Source organism: Oncorhynchus clarkii, chromosome 31, assembly GCF_045791955.1.
Source record: "Oncorhynchus clarkii lewisi isolate Uvic-CL-2024 chromosome 31, UVic_Ocla_1.0, whole genome shotgun sequence".
In the NCBI taxonomy this organism is placed as follows: domain Eukaryota; kingdom Metazoa; phylum Chordata; class Actinopteri; order Salmoniformes; family Salmonidae; genus Oncorhynchus; species Oncorhynchus clarkii.
In genome coordinates, this window is record NC_092177.1 from 22727993 (window position 1) to 22753456 (window position 25464).

At 42.7% G+C, this 25464-nt stretch overlaps 1 protein-coding gene across 2 annotated transcripts in view; it reads left to right on the top strand.

Annotated features, from left to right (window-relative positions):
• LOC139391129 (5-hydroxytryptamine receptor 4-like) overlaps positions 1–10708 on the top strand; it is a 97765-nt gene extending 87057 nt beyond the window's left edge. For both annotated transcript variants that reach the window (XM_071138676.1, XM_071138677.1), the window contains one exon: positions 8010–10708. In XM_071138676.1, the coding sequence (XP_070994777.1) occupies positions 8010–8100 (91 nt within the window). In that variant the 3' untranslated portion in view covers positions 8101–10708. The remainder of the gene's footprint in view (positions 1–8009) is intronic.
• Positions 10709–25464: the final 14756 nt, after the last annotated feature.

Sequence of the window (25464 nt, forward strand, 5' to 3'; positions counted from 1 at the left end):
GGGCTACATTGGATGCAGTCCAGCTGCAGGTTTCTTGCAGAGCCCTTTGATTTGTATAGTTACTGGGCTCTGCTCATTGTCATAGTAATGCATAATGTATAAATTATCACTAAAGGAAATGTTTATAGCTTGAAAAGTAACTTGTGTATGAAACACCCCACTTTGTTCTAACCATCTGAATCATAAACGCCAAGGCTCTTCTGTTAGCTATGAGCAGGTAAACAGCAGCTGGTTGTTTACTATCTTGTGTTTGCTAACTTTTCCTATATTCAAATGCACTGAGTGGACAAAACATTAAGAACACCTTCCTACTATTTAGTTGCAACCCCCTTTTGTCCTCAGAACAGCCTCAATTAATCTGGGCATCGAATCTATAAGGTGTTGAAAGCGTTGCACAGGGATGCCCGCCCCTGATGACTCCAATGCTTCCCACAGTTGTGTCAAGGTTGCTGGATGTCCTTTGGGTGGTGGACCATTCTTGAGACAAACAGGAAACTGTTGAGCATGAATAACCCAACAGCGTGGCAGTTCTTGACACAAACCGGTGCGCATAGAACCTACTACCATACCCCGTTCAAAGGCACTTAAATATTTTGTCTTGCCCATTCACCCTCTGAATGGCACACATATACAATCCATGTCTCAAGGCTTAAAAATCCTTCTTTAACCTTTCTCCTCCCCTTCATCTACTCTGATTGAAGTGGATTTAACAAGTGAGTCAACACTCTTCACCCTTCCCTTGGCTTCTCTGGCTCTGTGGCTCACAGTGATGAGGTAGATGTTCTGTTTCCCCTAGGGGATGGAAGGGAAGGGACTTCCTTTAGTGCTTCCCTCATGTAAACTTCAGGCAATGGGGCCGGCCTGTGAAAATTTATAGCAAGATTTTTATCTGCAGGCAAAAAGGAATCAGACTTGCACATTTACAGCACACTTCACTCCACAACATACTTGTATTATCATGTTCACACACAAAGGTGTACCCTTATGTCTTATTCTCATGCTTCAACACTCTCTCTCTCTCTCTGTCTCACACACACACACACACACACACACACACACACACACACACACACACACACACACACACACACACACACACACACACACACACACACACACACACACAGTCCATCTGAACTGAAGAGGGTGGTGTGTATAAGGTAAACACAGACTTCTTCTCTCCCAGGGGACTTGTAGGTACTTTTCTTCTCTCTATGTTTGCTCTCTCCATGTCTGCTCCTCATTCCAGTCAAAGAAACAATCAGGTCAGGAATGCTGCACCACTGCAACTCAACCGTCACTCAGCTAAAAGTAATCAACCTTCTACCTTTGTTCCATTGAGAGATTCAGCATGTTCAGCAGCATTCCTCCAACCACCACAGCTGTCTGCCCTGTGTGTTAGCTAGCCTGGACACCCACAGCTGTCTGCCCTATGTGTTAGCTAGCCTGGACACCCACAGCTGTCTGCCCTGTGTGTTAGCTAGCCTGGACACCCACAGCTGTCTGCCCTGTGTGTTAGCTAGCCTGGACACCCACAGCTGTCTGCCCTGTGTGTTAGCTAGCCTGGACACCCACAGCTGTCTGCCCTGTGGGTTAACTAGCCTGGACACCCACAGCTGTCTGCCCTATGTGTTAGCTAGCCTGGAAACCCACAGCTTTCTGCCCTGTGTGTTAGCTAGCCTGGACACCCACAGATGTCTACCCTGTGTGTTAACTAGCCTGGACACCCACAGCTGTCTGCCCTGTGTGTTAGCTAGTCTGGACACCCACAGCTGTCTGCCCTGTGTGTTAGCTAGCCTGGACACCCACAGCTGTCTGCCCTGTGTGTTAGCCAGCCTGTCTGGCCCTGATTGTGTGCGTGCAAGTCTAGCCAGCGAGCTGTCCGTACCTTGGACCCTTCACTTAGAGATCAATCACACTGCTTAACTTCTCCCCACAGCCCTGCCAGGCTGGCACTGGGCCCTTTTTGGAGCTGCATGTCTATATCCAGACTAGCATACAGTATGGGAATTCTGTATGATGGAGCTCCGTTTCTATATCCAGACTAGCATACAGTATGGGAATTATGTCTGATGGAGCTCCGTGTCTATATCCAGACTAGCATACAGTATGGGCATTCTGTCTGATGGAGCTCCGTTTCTATATCCAGACTAGCATACAGTATGGGAATTCTGTATGATGGAGCTCCGTGTCTATATCCAGACTAGCATACAGTATGGGCATTCTGTATGATGGAGCTGCATGTCTATATCCAGACTAGCACACAGTATGGGAATTCTGTATGATGGAGCTCCATGTCTATATCCAGACTAGCTTGTGGGCATTCTGTATGATGGAGCTCCGTGTCTATATCCAGACTAGCTTGTGGGAATTCTGTATGATGGTGCTCCATGTCTATATCCAGACTAGCATACAGTATGGGAATTCTGTAAGATGGAGCTGCATGTCTATATCCAGACTAGCTTATGGGAATTCTGTATGATGGAGCTCCGTGTCTATATCCAGACTAGCATACAGTATGGGAATTCTGTCTGATGGAGCTGCATGTCTATATCCAGACTAGCATACAGTATAGGAATTCTGTATGATGGAGCTCCATGTCTATATCCAGACCAGCATACAGTATAGGAATTCTGTATGATGGAGCTCTGTGTCTATATCCAGACTAGCATACTGTATGGGAATTCTGTATGATGGAGCTCCATGTCTATATCCAGACCAGCATACAGTATAGGAATTCTGTATGATGGAGCTCCATGTCTATATCCAGACTAGCATACAGTATGGGAATTCTGTATGATGGAGCTCTGTGTCTATATCCAGACTAGCATACTGTATGGGAATTATGTCTGATGGAGCTCCATGTCTATATCCAGACTAGAATACAGTATAGAAATTCTGTATGATGGAGCTGCATGTCTATATCCAGACTAGAATACAGTATAGGAATTCTGTATGATGGAGCTCCATGTCTATATCCAGACTAGCATACAGTATAGGAATTCTGTATGATGGAGCTCCATGTCTATATCCAGACTAGCATACAGTATAGGAATTCTGTATGATGGAGCTCCATGTCTATATCCAGACTAGCATACTGTATGGGAATTCTGTATGATGGAGCTCCATGTCTATATCCAGACTAGCTTATGTGCATTCTGTATGATGGAGCTCTGTGTCTATATCCAGATTAGCATACAGTATGGGAATTCTGTATGATGGAGCTCCATGTCTATATCCAGACTAGTATACAGTATGGGCATTCTGTATGATAGAGCTCCGTGTCTATATCCAGACTAGCATACAGTATGGGAATTCTGTATGATGGAGCTCCATGTCTATATCCAGACTAGCATAAAGTATGGGCATTCTGTATGATGGAGCTCTGTGTCTATATCCAGACTAGAATACAGTATGGGAATTCTGTATGATGGAGCTCCATGTCTATATCCAGACTAGCTTGTGGGCATTCTGTATGATGGAGCTACATGTCTATATCCAGACTAGCATATCGGCAATCTGTATGATGGAACGTCTCATTTAAGTCTTTCTTCAAAAAGAGATTCCTATGTTAATTACTACAGTCGGCTAAATCATACCCAATTTTGAGTTTCCATCCCATTATTATACTTTATATACATCACAGAAAAAGCCACTAGGTAATTTGACTGCAGGAATGGGCTACTGCGACAGCATACATAAATACTAGAAACAACAGTGGGTAGTGGCTGAGGCGGAGTATTATTCATTCAGCCTGCATCCCTAGAGAGACAATAGCTCACTTAATCAGGCTGGTATCATTCAAGTCAAATCTGGGGCCCCCTGCCCGTGACCCCCTGCCGTCCTGCCTGTCCCTCTTCTGGAGAATGACAAGTGGAATGTGAGCCCCAGTGAAATGAAGGGATGCTGTTCCTGCTGTGCCCTGATGCCCTCCCTGTGCCCTGGTGTGAACTAGAACATGTTGGAGTAGATTAGTATATAATAGATTTCCTCTCCCCCTGCAAAGGAAGCTTGGAATTGCAGGATTGCAGATCACCAAGAGGTGCAAGTTGTCTGGGTTTTACTTTTCTAACTAATCCCATACAGCTCAGTGAGGAGGCTCCTGGTCCTTAGCAGGAGGACAATCTATAGCAGTGTTTTTATTCTTCACTCTGATGTTCCCAAGGTAACCAGAAAAACAAAATCGAGAACATGTATTGATCTAATCCTTTTTCTTTTTCTTGTTGTTTAGTTTCCCGGTCATTTCATTTCACAGTTTATATTTTCAAACTGATGTCCAGCTGTTTAGTCATTCTCCGAACAAAGGTGTTCATCCAAAATTTGTCAGGATGAGCAGATTTATTCTACTGGGTCAAAGTTGAGAAGTTAAATCCCTCTTACAGTAAATTATGGAGTTCACTTTGAACTGCCATCCTCTACCAGAGTAGCTGCAATTGTATACAATAATTCCTAATAGAGTTGCCAGCCTTCTACTCTCAGTGTATGTGATTGGCAGTATTCTACAGTTCACAGTATGGAGTAGGTTGTGGTCTCTGTAGTGTGTGGGTCCCTGGGCAAGAAGCGTCTATCCCACAGTGCAGCATATGGCACAGATCAAACACTTGACTGCTGTGGTCAAATCTAAGTGGCTGCTATGCTGTAGTCAGTGGTAAAGAGCCATTATTACCAATAAGATGAGAGCTGAGTTGGATGTCTTTAACACATCTTTGATCATCCAGCGCTAGTTTGAATACAGAGCAGGTAAAAGAAGGCAGGTATTTGTTCTTATTTGTAAAACTTGGCCAAGTAACGCTATTGGATTCAGGAAGCCTGAGTATGTTTTAGATTGATTGTATTAAAATGTCAGTCTTTTCAAAGGTATTTACAATACACACACTACTAGTGAAAGTACAGTAGGCTAAATATCTGATCTGAGCTCATTGATGTCATAGATTGTTTTGTTTGTGTAATTGTAATTGTGGAGATTGAGGCTACCATTTCAACACGATAGATCATGTGAGCATGCATACATGAGGACAAACTGAAGACCATGAATAGATGAGATGTACTGTAGTCAGCCTTGGCTTGAAAGACCAACATCCAGCCATATGACTTGTTTGGTGAAAAGAGCGGTTAAGTGTTAGGTGTTAAGTCAGGATGAGAGTCAGAGAGAGAGCAGTGGAGAGTGGGCAGCAGAGACATCCCAGTCAAGCGGAAGGAAGGTCAGACAGACAGACAGACAGACAGACAGACAGACAGACACACGGCGGGGGCTCTGGCCTATGGCAGCGTATATGTTTCTGTAGCCCCATCCTTAGTATATAGAGCTTAGGGCCTGGCCCGTATCCACAAAGCATCTCAGAGTAGGAGGGCTGATCTAGGATCTGTCCATACAATCATAAAATATAAAACTGATCCTAGATCAGCACTCATACTCTGAGACACTTTGTGGACACAGGCCTAGGACCTGAGGGGCTGATATAGGGACACATAGAAAAAGAGGATCTCCCCCTTGAACACAGTCATGTGTTTCCAGAGCATGTGATCCATTAGGAGCAGTGTCATCATCTTCCGTTCAGTCTGTGGTCCTTTCTGTGGGTAGGTGGTAGCACTTGTTGGGTTAAACACTGCAATGTGGCAGCAATTTTGGTTTCTGCTAAACATTAGAGAACATTAGAGAGATCTGAGTTTTTTTGAAGGTACATTTCACGGCCAATTTCTAAGCAGGAATCACCTTTGGTTTGGTTGTTTATAAAAACATCTCCTAATGAGAGAGTGAGTCTACATTACAGGGAAATATTTAATTCACTTCTGTGTAAGCAATTTACTCCAGAGAAATCACTCATTATATGGTTTCCAAATGGTCTTTTTTTATCATCTGTTTGATGAATTTCTGTTTTGCACGTTTAAAATGTAATTTAGTGAGTATGATTGTTAATGTAATGGTATCACCCATAATTCTGCCAATCCAGGATTTTGCTATATTCATTTATTAGAGTTAATTACCTTACCTTATTGAATATTGCCTAACCAGTATATGAATATCATTCTGAAACCCTTGGTTGGAAATAAAATCCAAGATGCCATTGGTTTAAATGTGGTGTCTGTCTTGACCGATGCAACTGGCCTTATTAAAATTATACCCATGTTTAACACAGAACTCAAACCGGCGCACACGCCATCGTGCGCCATTGTGCATAAATGTATTTTGTCACCCCACACCAAACGTGATTACGACATGCAGGTTAAAATATCAAATCAAACTCTGAACCAATTACATTAATTTGGGGACAGGTTGAAACATGCACATGCTAGCTAATTTGTCCTATTTAGCTAGCTTGCTGTCGCTAGCTAATTTGTCCTGGGATATAAACATTGAGTTGTTCTTTTACCTGAAATGCACAAGGTCCTCTACTCCGACAATTAATCCACACATAAAACAGTCAACCGTATCATTTCTAGTAATCTCTCCTCCTTCCAGGCTTTTTCATCTTTGAACTTTATGGTGATTGGCATCTAAACTTTCATAGTATTACCACGTCGACCGGCAAAACAGTTTGTCTTTCAATCACCCACGTGGGTATAACCAATGAGGAGATGGCACATGGGTACCTGCTTCTATAAACCAATGAGGATATGGGAGAGGTAGGACCTGCAGAGCGATCTGCATCAGAAATAGGAATTACTTCTATTTTAGCCCTTGGCAACGCAGACGCTCGTTGGTGCGCGCGGGCACTGTGGGTGCAATAATTGAATAACATGGATTTCAAAATGTATTTTGCAACGCTCGCACACGCGACGTGTCCGGTCTGGTCAGCATGTTAGACATTAAAACCACAGGCTTTAATTGGTCTTTGGGTTAATAGGATTCAAATTCTCCCTCTACAACCACCCCCATTACAACCCCAGTCATATGATATCTCAAATATGAAGTGAAAGAGAGGTTATTTCTGGACAAGCCTTTCAATCATGCAGACATAGTCCTATAGCATGGTCATTTGACTGCTTTTCCAAAGCCTTGGACCATGTCAAGAAATGTCTCAATTTTCCTCAATAGAATGTTATATGAGTCAAGTGAATGTATGATCACATTACAGTAAATGGGAGTTCATGCCAGTTTCTGATTGTATGTCCTTTGCGGGGAGATGATCAAAACATCCCTGAAATTGAACTCCATATGAAACAGTTGATCATCATCTTCCTCATCTGAGAGTCACCGTGTCCGGAAAAATAAGGATTAATAAAACATCTGTGGCCCTAAACTTGTCAAAGTAAATTGATGGCATGACTAAAATGTGCAGCTCGATGGTTTTAAATCATCATTCTTTATTGTCTCGATTCTCCAACATGACACTATTTCAGTCATCCATTAAAGTCTAAATGTCTGCCTATATGCCAATCTGGTGTATCTTCAAGTTCTCATGATGCCAGATGGTGAAAGGGAGAGTTGTCATCTCAAGTAGGAGTCTCGCTGTCTTGACTCAGCCTTACATCCCACTTGTTCATGTCACATCATATAATTGGAGGGGTATAGTTGTATACTGAACAGTGTATGTGTATATGGTCGTTATAAAGCACTCTGACTACATTATAGCTTCCTCACTAATCCTGGTTGACCATGGCCCTTAGGGAACCAGTTAAGGTTTCACTGTAGTTCCACTCGTGTATTGCTGCCAACAACAACCTCAGAGAAGAGAAAGTATGGCTCATCTCCTCAGAGCCAAACCCAATGTACTGTCATCCCAGAGCTTCATGTTAACCAGACTGCTTGAACCTGGCAGTAGAGACGTGCTGCTCTCTTTATGTGGGATTTAAGTTACTCAACAATACCTCTCTTCGTTCCAGGGTTGGCTATAATTTCAGCAAAACAGTGAATCCTAAATTAAATATATTGTTATGCACTTTCTGTAATCTGTGTGCTGTGTGTGTCTTAGGAATGTTGATACATCTCAGAATATTGAAGCACATTGAATGATAACCCCATGTCACTTTGAAACTAATGTTACATTCTGTGTTTCGTATCATTTCAGGTATGCTGCCCTGCATAATGGAAACCACATTGAACAGGAAAAGCAGTCGTTGCAAAGAGAGGACACAGAGTCACAGGAGTCCTGCTTCTGACAACCACAGACAGATAGACAGTCAGACAGACACCTCCCCATGCAGGCTGAGACAGGGACTGGGTCAGAACCATCCCTAGAGGGGGTCATTCTAAAACAGCCTCTCCAACTGAGAGACAGCCAACTCGACAACGTCTCCGGACTTCATTCTTAGTAGCAGGATTTGATTATGGACTGTGGAACACTACAAGGTGAACAATGTTGCCAAAGCTATTTGATATGAACTTGGTTTTAAGATATGTCCTTCCATATTTCCTTTGCTTAGAAAAGGAAGGAAAACACTCCAAATCTCTCTGGTCCACTATAGCTCCGTTAGAAGAGAGAATGTTTCAGTAAGGCTTAGTGTCACTTAGAATGAAGCATTAACTTGAAATGTTCTAATTTAAAAAATGTAAAGGTCTCTTATCTCTCCCTGTCATTGGTGCCCTGTACTCAATCACTAGCAGCCTACATCATCTGATTTCTCTTGATGTTCTGCACAATCTTCAAAAGCCGAAAGGGATAGAAAGTAATTGAACACACCTACGGTAAAGTATGAAGTAATTCAGCTCTTGATCGACTCTTGATGAGTATTATTAGCTGCTAAAATATATAAAGGATCCATCCCTTCCCTGTCATGACTCATCTCTCATATGCCTACAAGGATGGTCCATGCAATAAGATGGACATGTTTCCATGAAAGCTTTTAAAAAGTTCTGGTTGCTGGAGTAATCTTGGTCACAGTATTTTGCCTCCTACTGCTGCTGTGTGGTAGTACACTATCGTACTCTGTACAGTACGTGTGTGCATACTTGAGATCATGTCCTCTGCTTTTTGAAGTGCCGCTCTCAAAATCACGTGTGTTTAGTCCAGTCCACAGTAACATCCAACGTCTTATACATGACTAACAGTAGCCTGTAAACATGTGCCAGAATGTACTCACATTTTCATTCATTTTATATTCATAAACAATCAAAGGTGTCCTTGAAATGTATACGCAGCACTTCAGTCAATGTTTACTTGCACCTGAAATGTAAACATTGGCTTTTTCACTTAGGTTATTTTCCTGTGCAATTTCAGAGCAAACCAATCCACTTGCTGAGTCCTTCAGTAGGCTACCAATGAGGTCTAGCTCATGTAAGGTATTCGCCACCAAAGCCAGCATTTAATTTTCTATGAGTCACCAAATAGAGGACCAGTGGTTCAGTTAATTATATTTTCTGTCCAAAGCACTGGGAATATTTACTTTCAGTAAGCAATGTAAAGAGATCAACCAACAGAAATACCAACTGTATTTTCCCCCACACATCCATTCTGTTAAACACACATTCAATTTAAACTAAATGACCCTGTTGGTTGAACTTCCTGATGAAATGTCCAACTTTTGTAGATATCTGCTTTTGATGGGCTAACAGTACGGTCCTCATGTTTCTGTAATGCATAGAATGTAGATGACCAATCAGATGTCTCAGAGTGGGGTGTTGACGGCAGGGTCAAGTGTGTTACACAGTGTCCAGAAGCATTAAGCCATTTATCATTACATTCATCCCGTCTTCCTCCTTACAAAACTGAAACTTCAGTCACACACTCCTTCATCCTGTCCTTGGATTCAATCGTTCCCCTGGAGATTAATGAGAAGTAATAATAACGATGAATTTTATTTTAGGAATATTTATACTTTTCAGGGGAAGGTTTTGACAGTTCTGCTATTCCAGAGGGTCTTGGTCGATACAAATGTTCTTGTTTTTTCCTGCAGTAACTGACAGCTAAATGTATTTAGAATATATAGTCAGAGCATTTACAGTGCTATACCCTCCCGCTACAGACATCAAAACAATGTTTTTTTGTTCGTTTTTTAAAATTCTCCTTTTAAAAAACGATTTCACTCACTGTGACCTCTTCCTTAATTGAAGCACTAGCACTTTTGTAAAATATAGATGATAATGTAAAAAGATGATTCCATAGTCTTCTCATCTGTTGATTGTCCCGAGACCAACATGATGTAAACCATGAATAGGTATTTTGATCACTTAAGTTATTAACTTTCCTTTTCATTCATCCTGAGGATTTAATTTAATTTTTTATTTTATTTTTGGTGATACATTCAGAAAATGTTGTTATGTCATTTAAAAGAAAAAGATGAATATAAAAGTAACTACAATGTGTATAATCCATTCTAATTATATAAACATCTTCTCAAATGATTCCTTTTGTGCGTAAGACCGTGCACTTTGTACAAACAATGCAACATCATGTTAGTTCACGGACAATCTTAACATTTCATTTGTCTATTTTGTTTTGTGTTTGTGTTTTTTAGAAAGTGAATTCAGCCAATGAAGCAGATTATGCATCGTTCTGTCAGCATAATGAAGGCTTCTGTTTCTGAGATTTTAAAGTTTAAATAGTGATGTATTTTTCTGCAAAGAGTGTAAAATGAGTCTGTGTCTGTTCAGTGGGCAATTATAATGACTTTATATTCTCCATTCCAGTAGCTCTGCTGGCCTATCCTTCAGTATATTGGTAAAGGCTGAACATGTATGCTACCATATACTACGACTGATGCAGTCTCATACAGCTGTTGATTGAGCTTTGTTATGTTCAAGATGTTTATAAACCTTGTACATCACAACATTCTATTGCCAGTTTTCAGTGGACGTGGCCACCATAATCATTTCAGCCAAACTAAAAAGTGTGTCCCATCATGTTTTGTTTGTGATAATAGGTACAGGATTCTGCATACGCACTCCCCCGGGCCTGGCGGTTACCATGACACCTGGAATATAAAGCTATGTGATCGACATGGTACATTATGTGTTGGTGGTTGAAAGTCCAGAATTAGAATACTGCCTGTAGAGATTTAAAAAGGACAACCTCCTGTGTTAATAACACACCTTTCATGTTTAATATAGTACTTTACATGCAAGAGGTAGATTTGAAAGGAGAACCATCCACTAGCACGTATTTGACAGCTGATAATGGGAAGTGTGGAAATTCATTGTATCATCTGCTTTGTCCAGTAGGAGCTCCTTTTAATCCTTTGTGGATAACATACACATATGTAAAAGGTCAAAGTGATGATATATTCAATGATTCACCTGTTCATTAGTGATAAGAACCACAGGCATCTTCTAGTCCCTGTGGTGTATTCTAACACCCCCAGACTCTGCATACTCAGGACATCTGAAGCCCCATTTATACCTGCAGCTAACATGCATCCTTCGTCCTGATCTTGTCCGTTTACACTTATAAGATCTGATCAAAGTCTTTGAACCGTCCATACCTGTCTGGAAATGTGGGTACAATCAGAATGTGGAGATGATCCGGACACAGGACGCATGTTAACCTATAAACCTATAAATGGGTCTTGAGAGAGGCTGAGCTTTGAGGTCAGTTGTCAAGAGGCGAAAGTCAAGGGACTGCACCTCACATAGAGCTACAATGTAATAGGCAGATCAAGTCAGTCGTACATAACTCATCTGGGGAGATATTAGACAATGAGGAAGAAAAAATGAAATGTGCAGTTTCAATAAACCATTTTTGTTAAGCCAATTTAAAACATACACAAATGTTGGTACTTTTAAATCTCAACAAAGCATTGCCTTCTAGATGCAACAACGTCATAGAAAGAGTTGTATCTCAAAGCCATACATTCCCTTACGGTTTGGACATTTTGGTTCAATCCTTTTTCCGTTTTCGTCATGTCGTCACCGTCACCACAACTCTTAGGGTGTCGCCTCTGAAAGCTGCCCTGAAGGCAGAGCAAGCTCACAGCATGAAGGTGCTCTACAGTAAATCTCCCAACAAGGTTGTTGAAGAATAAACTTTTGTAATAACACTCAGTATTTCTTTTGATGGAAGAAAGATGGGTCACTATTTTCATGTACTCTGGCTTCTTCTCTGCCAGGGAGCTATAACGTGGATGACTTTCTCTGTTGCTATGTGACAGCTTTAATAAATGATAATGAATGATAATTGAAGACGGAGAGACGGAGAGACGTTACTTACCCCTGGCGTCAGGTTTCCTTTTGGCGTCACCTGGCTCTGATAGAGAGCATGCTAGTCATTTACATTACAGATAATAATGTCCTTCAAGCACTCCATAAACAATTCCTGTTAGTTCCAAATGCTAAGCATTCAAAGTCTCTCCCTCTCTTTCTACAGAATCAGCGAGGGAGGGATTGGAGTGTTCATTGGCTGCCTGGCTTGTTATATAATAGTGAATAGAGCAGGTAACATAGGTTGGGACCTTTTGCCCTTTTCCCATAAGCAATGGCCCTCAGTTCCAGTCCAGTTAGAATACAGCCTGTTGATTCAGAAAGCCGGAGCTCATTTCTCCTTCAGCCAATACAAGATAAATGGTATGCGTCACTTCCAACCTCTCAGTACATGTGGAATGCATCTGACTGAGAGTCCTTAGAATAAGTATACCTCATGTACCAGGTAAAAGCAAACTTATGTGTGTGTTCCTCTTATCATGTTCTACATTGGAGTCCCATGGGTCAGTAATTATGCTAGTCATGTTAGCATAACGTCACATTAATGTCTCCTTAGGTGTACAGTAATGTTAACGCTAACCAAATCACACACATAGGTCATCAAACATGTAGTTTCTTGTACAAGATGGGTTGCTGCCGTCATTCTGGTCCCAAAGCTGGTGACCATATGGCTCAGCTTGGTTACAAGCAGACCTTTGACAGACAAGTACCACACATCCTGGTTCCCAGACAGACTTATGACAGACAGACGTGAGCCTCATCACACGATGGCATGTTTAAATCAGATGGAAACCATTACAGAATCACAATATCTTGCAGATGTCAAAGCAACAACGTTTTCCATAACTGGTTTAACAGATGGACTTGCCACCTTGGGGTTTTGTCTCCCCATTCTGGACTACAGTAGGCTATGTGCCTGACACACAACGTAGTCTCCTTCTTTCTTCGTCTGCTTCTTTGCTTTAAAATTAATTTACTGTGTATCCTGACACTCTATGCATAAGCTAACATACACACTCATACTCACACCAAACTACAGTATGAGGCATCCTGCTGTAGATTAATTTTACAGTGCAATGACAGGTTGGACTATTATACCACCATAGAACAAAATGTTTGGCAGCTAGCACAGATACAACTGGTTCCAGGATATACAAAACTTTTCTCAATAAGCAATCACATTGGCAAAGTCAAGGAGGTTTTTCCTTTCTGAAGCTGATTGGCCATAGCATGCAGAGACTCATTTCCTGCTTATTGATTTGATCTACTTCCTCTTTATTTCTCATACCTGACATTCCGTAATTTATTTCTCAGTCTATTCAGTGTGAATATAATTTGGAGAGAGTTGTTCGCTCCTCAAACACTATTGTTTTGAGATAAACTTCAGTTTAAATGGAAACAGTTATCTATTGATTTCCATTACCATGCTGAGGTTAACCGACATTGATGATACAAGCTTCATCAAGTATTTTCTACAAAATCGTTGAGCCAGTAGAACTTCAGCTCTAATTCCTGTGGAGTTCACAGTTTGGCCTGATTACAAAGAGGATTCTTGGTCCCTAACAGTTATCAAGCACCATGCAGAAGCCAACCGTATAATTATTGCATGGAAACTGAACAATGTCTCTCCCTGATTGTCTCGTGGAGGAGTTTCAGAGCCCATTCATCATTCCCTCCCTCCCTGTGAGGATCAGGCCATGTTTCATTTAAAAATAGAGTAGAAAAAGCAGCATTATAACAAGCGAAAATGTCAGAGTACTAATGGACTGTGCACTTACTGACGTAGTGAGCCTCTCCTTGGGTCGTCACTAGTTACCACAGCCACAAAGTCATAAACCCCACCTATTTCTAACATTTCTGTTCTTAAAATCTGATTTTAAACCTAACCCTAACCTCAACCCTAACCTTAGCTACACTGTTAACTTTATGCCTAACCTTAACCTTGAGTAGAGAGATCGTGACATCGCAACTAAAGCTTGCCTAACATGGTAAAAATGCTCCTTTCACCGATTTATTTAGCTGATTATTTTTCCCGGGTGCTATTTCCCATGGCACTCTCTCATAACTGTCTCAACTTGACCTTTAAACATACATTCTAGATTTTAATGACTTTGTAAGCTTTCTAATAATGCATCTAACCTTTAGAACAGGGATGCGCAACTCCAGTCCTCGGGGGCCAGAGATGTCAGACTATTCCCCCCATCCCTAGCAAACACAGATGATTAAACTAATTACATTCTAAGTCCTTAGGAGTCTAAGCCGGGGGGGGGGGGGGGGCATATGGAATTGTTTTAAGAAGGTCAGACCAAGGATAATTTAGCCATTTGATTTTGAATTGTAGAACACCTTTAGGTATTCAAATATAAAACAATTATTAGATGAAACATTGAATTTGGCCTTACTGCTATTAGCCCATAGAAACACATTGAATAACATATTTATACATGCAATAACACCTGTGGAGTCTCAAAAATGTAATAAAAAAATGACGTTTTTTTGTGTAGTGTCTGTCCTATATCTGAGAGATAGAAAGATCAAGTTTTGTTTGACACCTGTTATCCATCTTATTTTAGGCACTAAACTACTTTCATATATTCTATACATCCATCATTTTTTTAAACTGGTACCAGGCTACCTTCTGACGAATCTTGAGAGGCTTGTGGGGCATCCTAGAGCAAAACACGTACGTGTTCATGAGAGTCTCACCTTTCCTCAGAGGGGTCATATTAGTGTGTAGCCAAACTGTTCAGGCGCTACAGACAGACGTTGGCAGATCGGTGGTACCGACTTCAGGCGTGTCCAATACCGCATCTGGGGGTTATAGAGCAAAATGGAGATCGCCATCGTGTTTTTGAGTCTCCTCTTTCCATAGAGTGGTCATACTATTTCGGATGCTACCGACGTTTTCGTGAGAAGATCGATTTTCAGGATGTCTCTTGGTCTGACAAAGACCTCTGTACTGTAGTTCGGCCACCTTCCAATGCAGATGTGGAAGGTCGACATCGGCGAATGCAGTGGATTGAGATGCAGCCCGCGCAACAAAACAGATCTTCAACAGACAGACTTCAATGGGGATTTTCTCATTTTGCTGATTAGATTTCCATGTGTGTTAGCTGGGGCTGGGGAAAACGTGACACCAGTTAGACCCCTGAGAACTGGAGATGCTGATCTCTGCTTTAGAGGTTCAGAGGATCTCACTCTCTCAGCTCAACTTGGATGAAGGTTGGCCCTTATACTATGGGGCTCTCCAGTGTAATCCAGAGATGAGAGCTATGTTCGTTTGGAACAGTACACTCCAATGTGAGGAGACGCTCAAGGGACAGCCAAGTTGAGCTAACCCTTCTCTTCCTCTGGTAGGATTATGGAGGATGGTGCCTCTCAGGGATCAAAAGGTGATCGAATGAAGATTTTAGCTGTGTTTAGCTTTGTTTGATGTACTGTTATCGTGTTCTGTATTTGCTCTTGGTAGAAATGGGTATGAAGGAGAGCTCTGAAATGTGAATGGGAAGCAGTTGTCCAAGAAGTGCTTATTATAACGCAACTGAATAAAGAGATGTTTTGTCAGGAGCACTGTCTGTGAACCCCCGCCACTCACTTAATGTCTTCATCAAATGTGTCCTTTCGTCTTTACGTTTTGTCTGCCTTGCTTGGTGCACCAACTCTTCCCCTAATACATTTTTTTAAAGGCCAGCCTGTCAAAGCAGGGTAATGCTTCAGCATATCCTTTACAGTTTAAGATGTTTTGTTTAAGATACTAGTTGCCATTCTACTCAAATAAATCACAGGAAAAACATTGCACCCCTTTTAAAGTAGCTGCAGTGATGGCATACTAAGCCAAATGTATGTTCTTTCTCCCACACATTCCATAGATATTTAGAGCGCGGTCTCTCTGCTTGGAATGGGTTTACTAGTAGTGTCCTAAAGTGTCTCCTGCTGATTCCTATCTGTGAAGTGTTTTACGACAGACGCTCCCTCCTTCATTCTCAGCAGCACCTCTGTCCTCTTTTATTTTACGAGCTTTGAGCTGGGGGAGAGGTGAAGAGAGGTGCCAAAGTTCCACTGGACTGATGCAGATGATGACTCCCACAGGCATGAGTCTCAGAGTATGACTGCTGAAATGGTAGTATGCCATTTCTGCCCCATGCAACATTGCACAAGATCACATTTTCTACATGAATTGTTAACAGAAACAGCGTCACTTGTCTTTCTACTTGAAATTCCAATCTTTAGGTGACTTTTTGGCAAACTCCAAGCAGGCTGTCTTGCATTTTACTGAGGAGTCGCTTCTGGCTTCCTGTCTCAGACTCTACGACAATTCCTTCGACCTCATGGCTTGGTTTTGGCTTTGACATGACCTGTCAACTGTGGGACCTTATATAGACAGGTGTGTGGCTTCCAGGGCATCTCTTTGGCCTGAATGCCAAGCATCACGTCTGGAGGAAACCTGGCACCATCCCTACTACGGTGAAGCATGGTGGTGGCAGCATCATTCTGTGGGGATGTTTTTCAGTGGCAGGGATTACAGGATTTACTTTTAGATAATATTGAAGAACATTACATGGACAGGGGGAGCCTGATCCTGAATCAGCACTCCTATACTCTAGAGCCCCCAGAACATTGTCAATACAGGGGGGGACTCAGTTGTGCTTTGACTCCAGGTATCATATGAACATACATAAGACATGGTAAAATGTGCAGAATGGCAGGAAATGAGCATTAAAAATGCAAAACAATTGTGTAAACAGTTTGAATATTTTGGGATTGCATGGGTTGAGAGGTGGGGTTTGTTGCTACAATGATAAATGATAATATCCATCCGGACCTTTTCCACCTGGGAAATCTGTGTGATTTGACCTTCTCAGATAGTAGTTGAGTACCCTGATGTAGAGTCTGAGATGAGCACTGAGCCATGGAGGGAGATGAAGAACTGACATACCTACTTCCATGCTGATGTGGCTCCTTTTAAACAGAACATACCAGGGCATCTCAGAGTAGGATTGCTGATCTAAGATCAGTTTTGCTATGTTGGTCAAATGAATGAGATTACATGGACAAGGGCGAACTGATCCTAGATCTGCATTCCTATTCTGAGACTGCTTATTCTGACGGAGCGCTGAGGCACAACTTTGTTGTTATGTCTGGTTTTCCATTACTTTAACAAGAGAGAGATTCAATGATGCCATGGCGTGTAGTAACATACTGCAGAATCCCAGTGTCTGATGAGGTTCCAGGGGATCAATGTAAGATCCAGATCCATCCTAACTTCAAGCTCAGAGCTAATTATATCTTTCCATGGCCTTCAGTCATTTAGGTCATATTCTTTCAGATATCAAGTCATGTACATGCTTTTGCTTCCTCCAGTCTAGACATAAGTGAGTTTAGAATTCATTTGAATGTATTTTTGTTTCTTTGGGACCACACTGTTTGTCAAATAATGTGCTCAAAGTGAGTGAAGGACTTGTCTGTCTGCAAGGGATATTGAATATGTTCCATGTCAAACGCCCCACAGTGACAGCAGGAAACCACTACCAGGCACAAATCATAAATCACAAAGCCATATTATCCACTTTGACTGGAGAAATGTTTAAGTCCAGGTGTTTTTCCTGAAATAAAGCCTTGTTCTACTCCTCTGTCATGATTTATAGAAACCTATATCCCTAGATGTGCTGTTGTACTTTTATCCCAAACCAATCTCAACACAATCAACACTGATATCTGAGCTACCTCTGTTTATCAGTAGATTCTACTAGGTAGTTTTCAGCAAAGACTCCGGTTGCAATAGATTCAATTTGCTGGGCTCTGTGTAGTTTGGCACAAGCCAGGAGAACCCACTGTTGTCAGCGCTGTGGCAATTTTGAGTGTGTGTTCCCTTCCCTCCAACCCTGCAAAAACACTTATGGTTAAGTTGGATCACAAATCAAGCCAACTCCCAACTCAATGAAGAATGCCCCTGCTTTCCACATAATCAGATTTAGTTAAATAGAAGTAGGAGCAAGTTAATTCAACAATGTGTTGGGCGGATTTCCTTTTGAATGGGACATCAAGTGGCTAGTGTTGAGCACTTGATGGTAATGGCTTTGCCGGATTTGACCACAGGATTTACAGCCATAGGACAAGCTGAATATTGGCCTACCTTATCATTGGTTTACAAAGGCCAATGTCACAGCCATTTCTAGTTTTCATTCCTACACACATTGAAAGCTCTGTATGACACTTAGAAAACCAACTAGGTGTTTATAAACCCTTTAAAATGTTTCTAAATGTAGCCACTCAGACATTGAGATTAAATCAAAGCTATGATACACTTTAGGTTGGTAATTAAAACTATAAAAAGACGATCAGGATATTTATAGATCCCTATGGATACATTCCTTAATTGCATTTCATATTTCATTTAAATTGACAGCAGATTAACATATGTTTCAAGTTTTGTTGTCACATGCACCAGTACAGTGAAATGCCTTTCTTGCAAGCTCTAAACCCAACAATGCAGTAATCAATAACAATGTAATCAAATCAAAACAAATGTTATTGGTCACATACACATGGTTAGCAGATGTTAATGCGAGTGTAGCGAAATGCTTGTGCTTCTAGTTCCGACCGTGCTGTAATATCTAACAAGTAATCAAACAATTTCCCACCTACTACTTTATACACACACAAGTGTAAAGGAATGAATAAGGAATATGTACATATAAATATAATGATAAGTGATGGCCGTGCGGCATAGGCAAGATGCAGTGAATGAAATAGAGTACAGTATATACATATGAGATGAGTAATGTAGGGTATGTAAACATTATATAAAGTGGCATTTTTAAAGTGACTAGTGATGCGTTTATTTCATCCAATTATTAATTATTAAAGTGGCTAGAGATTTGAGTCAGTATGTTGGCAGCAGCCACACAATGTTAGTAATGGCTGTTTAACAGTCTGATGGTCTTGCGATAGAAGCTGTTTTTCAGGCTCTCTGTCCCAGCTTTGTTACACCTGTACTGACCTCGCCTTCTGGATGATAGAGGGGTGAACAGGCTTGCGTGGTTTGGGTGGTTATTGTCCTTGATGATATTTTATGCCTTCCTGTGACATCGGGTGGTGTAGGTGTCCTGGAGGGCAGATAGTTTGTGATGCGGTGATGCGTTGTGCAGACCTCACTACCTTCTGGAGAGCCTTACGGTTGTGGGCGGAGCAGTTGCCATACCAGGCGGTGATACAGCTAGACAGGATGCTCTCGATTGTGCATCTGTAAAAGTTTGTGAGTGTTTACGGTGACAAGCCAAATTTCTTCAGCCTCTTGAGGTTGAAGAGGCGCTGTTGCGCCTTCTTCACCACGCTGTCTGTGTGGGTGGACCATTTAAGTTTGTCCATGACGTGTACGCCGAGGAACTTAAAACTTTCCACCTTCTACACTGCTGTCCCGTCAATGTGGAATGGGTGGTGCTACCTGTTTCCTAAAGTCCACGATCATCTCCTTTGTTTTATTGACGTTGAGTGTGAGGTTATTTTCCTGACACCACACTCCGAGGGCCCTCACCTCCTCCCTGTAGGCCGTCTCGTCATTGTTGGTAATCAAGCCTACCACTGTAGTGTCATTTGCACTCTTGATGATTGGCGGCGTGCATGGCCACACAGTCATGGGTGAACAGGGAGTACAGGAGAGGGCTGAGAACACACCCTTGTGGGGCCCCAGTGTTGGGGATCAGCGGGGTGGAGATATTGTTTCCTACCCTCACCACCTGGGGGCGGCCCGTCAGAAAGTCCAGGACACAGTTGCACAGGGCGGGGTCCAGACCCAGAGTCTTAAGCTTAATGACGAGTTTGGAGGGTACTATGGTGTTAAATGCTGAGCTTTAATCGATGAACAGCATTCTTACATAGGTATTCCTCTTGTCCAGATGGGTTAGGGCAGTGTGCAGTGTGATTGTGATTGCGTCGCCTGTGGACCTATTGGGGCAGTAAGCAAATTGGTGTGGGTCTAGGGTGTCAGGTAGGGTGGAGGTGATATGATCCTTGACTATGGTGGCCCTCTTGAAGCATGTGGGAATAGCAGACTAGGATAGGGATTGATTGAATATTTCCGTAAACACAACAGCCAGCTGGTCTGCGTATGCTCTGAGGACGCGGCTAGGGATGCCATCTGGGCCGGCAGCCTTGCGAGGGTTAACATGTTTAAATGTTTTACTCACGTTGGCTGTGGTGAAGGAGAGCCCACAGGTTTTGGTAACAGGCTATGTCAGTGGCACTGTATTGTCCTCAACGCGACCAAAGATGTTGTTTCATTTTTCTGCGAGCAAGACTTTGGTGTCCGTGACGGGGCTGTTTTTCTTTTTGTAATCCGTGATTGACTGTAGACCCTGCCACATACGTCTTGTGTCTGATCCATTTAATTGTGACTCCACTTTGTCTTTATACTGACGCTTAGCTTGCTTGATGGCCTTGCCGAGGGAATAGCTACACTGTTTGTATTCGGTCATGTTTCTGGTCGCCTGCCATGATTAAAAGCAGTGGATTGCACTTTCAGTTTTGTGCGAATGCTGCCATCAATCCAAGGTTTTAATAGTCACCGTGGGTACAACATCACCAATGCACTTGCTAATAAATTCACTCACCGAATCAGTGTATACATCAATGTTGTTGTCTGAGGCTATCCGGAACATATCCCAGTCCATGTGATCGAAGCAATCTTGAAGCGTGGAATCAGATTGGTTGGACCAGCATTGAACAGACCTGAGTATGGGTGTTTCCTGTTTTAGTTTCTGTCTATAGGCTGGGAGCAACAAAATTTAGTTGTGGTCAGATTTTTTGAAAGGAGGGTGTAGTAGCCATGATCCAGAATGCTGCCAGCCCAGGTCGCGCATTCGATATGCTGATAAAATTTAGGGAGCCTTGTTTTCAGATTAGCTTTGTTAAAATCCCCAGCTACAATAAATGCTGCCTCGGGATATGTGGTTTCCAGTTTACATAGATTCCAATGAAGTTCTTTCAGGGCTGTCGAGGTGTCTGCTTGGGTGGGATATACACGTCTGTGATAATAATCTAAAATAATTATCTTGGTAGATAATGTGGTCGGCATTTGATTGTAAAGATTTCTAGGTCAGGTGAACAAAATTACTTGAGTTCCTGTACGTTGTTATGATCACACCACGACTCGTTAATCAAGGCATACAACCCGCCCTTCTTCTTACCAGAGAGATGTTTGTTTCTGTCAGCGCGATTTGTGAAGAAACCGGGGGGCTGTACCGAATCTCATAACGTATCCCAAGTGAGCCATGTTTCCATGAAAAGAAAATGTTACAATCTCTGATGTCTCCCTGGAAGGCAACCCCTGCTTGAATTTCGTCTACCTTGTTGTCAAGAGATTAGACATTGGCGAGTAGTATACTCGGGAGCGATGAGTGATGTGCCCGTCTACGGAGCCTGTCCAGAAGACTGCTCCGTCTGCCCCTTCTGCAGCGCCCTTGTTTTGGTTCGCCTACTGGGATCCGATCCATTGTCCTGGGTGGTGGACCAAACAGAGGGTCCGCTTTGGGAAAGTCGTATTCCTGGTCGTAATGTTGGTAATTTGCTCTTACATCCAATAGTTCTTCCCGGGCTGTGTGTTATAAGACTTAAGATTTCCAGGGGTAACAATGTAAAACACGTAAAAAAACAGAATACTGCATAGTTTCCTAAGAACGCAGAGCAAGGCGACCATCTCTGTCGGCGCCATGTTGATATTAGAAATAACAAGTTAGAACAAAAACACATGACAAATAAAAATAAGAACACAATCAAGTAAGTAAGCATGCAATATACAAGGTCAGTTCGAGTACCATATTTACAATGTGCAGGGAAACTGGATGGATAGAGGTAGATTTGTAAAGGGATATGGTGACTAGGCATCAGGATATATGATAAATAGAGTAGCAGCAGCGAATATAGTGATTGTATGTGAGTCTGTAGAGTCAGTGTAAATGTATGTGCATGTGTGTGTGAGCAAATGATGGTGTGAGTGTTTGTCTGTGTGTTGGAGTATCAGTGTGCGTAGTGTGTAAAGCCCACAGAGTGCAAATATAAGAATCAAATACAAAGGTAATCTCAGATAGTCTGAGTCATTTTGTTAGCTATTTGATTAGCTATTTAGCAGTCTTATGGCATGGGGATAGAAGCTGTTAAGGAGCCTGTTGGTGTCTTGATGCACAGGTAGCAGAGAGAATAGTTTATTGCTTGGGTGGTTGGAGTCTTGAACGATTTCCTGGGTCTTCCTTTCACACCACCTGATACAGAGGTCCTGGATGGCAGGAATCTGGGCCCCTGATGGCAGGGAGCTGGGCCAATCAAAGGTGGTGCTATTGTCATACCAAGCAGTGATGCAGCCAGTCAAGATGCTCTCAGCTGTATAACTTTTAGAATATTTGAGGGCCCATGTCAAACCGTTTCAACTAGCATATATTTTGATGATAAATGACCATGGCAGACACAAGCATAAGAGACAATGTGCTTGTGCTGCAGAACATGTCAAGTATATCTACCAAATCAGTTTAATGCAAGTCTGACTCACCACCCATCCATCAGTGTGTATGTACAAGCCTACAGTTAGTCGTCAGATTTACAACCCTGTGATTTCTTTTGACCATAGAGATGTAGGTCTATATATGTAGAGATATGTAGGTACATGTAGGTCTATATACAGTGGGGAGAACAAGTATTTGATACACTGCCAATTTTGCAGGTTTTCATACTTACAAAGCATGTAGAGGTCTGTAATTTTATCATAGGTACACTTCAACTGTGAGAGACGGAATCTAAAACAAAAATCCAGAAAATCTCATTGTATGATTTTTAAGTAATTAATTTGCATTTTATTGCATGACATAAGTATTTGATCACCTACCAACCAGTAAGAATTCCGGCTCTCACAAACCTGTTGTGAGGCTGGGATGGGCTACAGGACAATAGGCAAGCAGCTTGGTGAGAAGGCAACAACAGTTGGCGCAATTATTAGAAAATGGAAGAAGTTCAAGATGACGGTCAATCACCCTTGGTCTGGGGTTCCATGCAAGATTTCACCTCGTGGGGCATCAATTATCATGAGGAAGGTGAGGGATCAGCCCAGAACTACACGGCAGGACCTGGTCAATGACCTGAAGAGAGCTGGGACAACAGTCTCAAAGAAAACCATTAGTAACACACTACGCCGTCATGGATTAAAATCCTGCAGCGCACTCAAGGTCTCCGTGCTCAAGCCAGCGCATGTCCAGGCCCGTCTGAAGTTTGCCAATGACCATCTGGATGATCCAGAGGAGGAATGGGAGCAGGTCATGTGGTCTGATGAGACAAAGATAGAGCTTTTTGGTCTAAACCCCACTCGCCATGTTTGGAGGAAGAAGAAGGATGAGTACAACCTCAAGAACACCATCCCAACCGTGAGGCATGGAGGTGGAAACATCATTCTTTGGGGATGCTTTTCTGCAAAGGGGACAGGACGACTGCACCGTATTGAGGGGAGGATGGATGGGGCCATGTATCGCAAGATCTTGGCCAACAACCTCCTTCCCTCAGTAAGAGCATTGAAGATGGGTCGTGGCTGGGTCTTCCAGCATGACAACGACCCGAAACACACAGCCAGGGCAACTAAGGAGTGGCTCCGTGAGAAGCATCTCAAGGTCCTGGAGTTGCCTAGCCAGTCTCCAGACCTGAACCCAACTTCTCATTTTGTCTGTCATAGTTGAAGTGATGATGATGAAAATTACAGGCCTCTCTCATATTTTTAAGTGGGAGAACTTGCACAATTGGTGGCTGACTAAATAAAGGGAACACTAAAATAACACATCCTAGATCTGAATTAATTAAATATTCTTATTAAATACTTTTTTCTTTACATAGTTGAATGTGCTGACAACAAAATCACACAAAAATGATCAATGGAAATCAAATGTATCAACCCATGGAGGTCTGGATTTGGAGTCACACTCAAAATTAAAGTGGAAAACCACACTACAGGCTGATCCAACTTTGATGTAATGTCCTTAAAAGAAGTCAAAATGAGGCTCAGTAGTGTTTTGTGGCCTCCACGTGCCTGTATGACCTCCCTACAACGCCTGGGCATGCTCCTGATGAGGTGGCGGATGGTCTCCTGAGGGATCTCCTCCCAGACCTGGACTAAAGCATCCGCCAACTCCTGGACAGTGGTGCAACGTGGCGTTGGTGGATGGAGCGAGACATGATGTCCCAGATGGGCTCAATTGGATTCAGGTCTGGGGAACGGGCGGGCCAGTCCATAGCATCAATGCCTTCCTCTTGCAGGAACTGCTGACACACTCCAGCCACATTAGGTCTAGCATTGTCTTGCATTAGGAGGAACCCAGGGCCAACCGCACCAGCATATGGTTTCACAAGGGGTCTGAAGATCTCATCTCGGGACCTAATGGCAGTCAGGCTACCTCTGGCAAGCACATGGCTGTGCGGCCCCCCAAAGAAATGCCACCCCACACCATGACTGACCCACCGCCAAACCGGGCATGCTGGAAGATGTTGCAGGCAGCAGAACGTTTTCCACGGCGTCTCCAGACTGTCACGTCTATCACATGTGCTCAGTGTGAACCTGCTTTCATCCGTGAAGAGCACAGGGCGCCAGTGGCGAATTTGCCAATTTTGGTGTTCTCTGGCAAATGCCAAACGTCCTGCACAGTGTTGGGCTGTAAGCACAACCCCCACCTGTGGACGTCGGGCCCTCATACCACCCTCATGGACCGTTTGAGCAGACACATTCACATTTGTGGCCCGCTGGAGGTCATTTTGCAGGGCTCTGGCAGTGCTTCTCCTGCTCCTCCTTGCACAAAGGCGGAGGTAGCGGTCCTGCTGCTGGGTGTTGCCCTCCTACGGCCTCCTCCACGTCTCCTGATGTACTGGCCTGTCTCCTGGTAGCGCCTCCATGCTCTGGACACTACGCTGACAGACACAGCAAACCTTCTTGCCACAGCTCGCATTGATGTTCCATCCTGGATGAGCTGCACTACCTGAGCCACTTGTGTGGGTTGTAGACTCCGTCTCATGCTACCACTAGAATGAAAGCATCGCCAGCATTCAAAAGTGACCAAAACATCAGCCAGGAAGCATAGGAACTGAGAAGTGGTCTGTGGTCACCAGCTGCAGAACCACTCCTTTATTGGGGCTGTCTTGCTAATTGCCTATAATTTCCACCTGTTGTCTATTCCATTTGCACAACAGCATGTGAAATTTATTGTCAATCAGTGTTGCTTCCTAAGTGGACAGTTTGATTTCACAAAAGTGTGATTGACTTGGAGTTACATTGTGTTGTTTAAGTGTTCCCTTTATTTTTTTGAGCAGTGTATGTAGAGATATGTACAGTTGAAGTCGGAAGTTTACATACATCTTAGCCAAATACATTT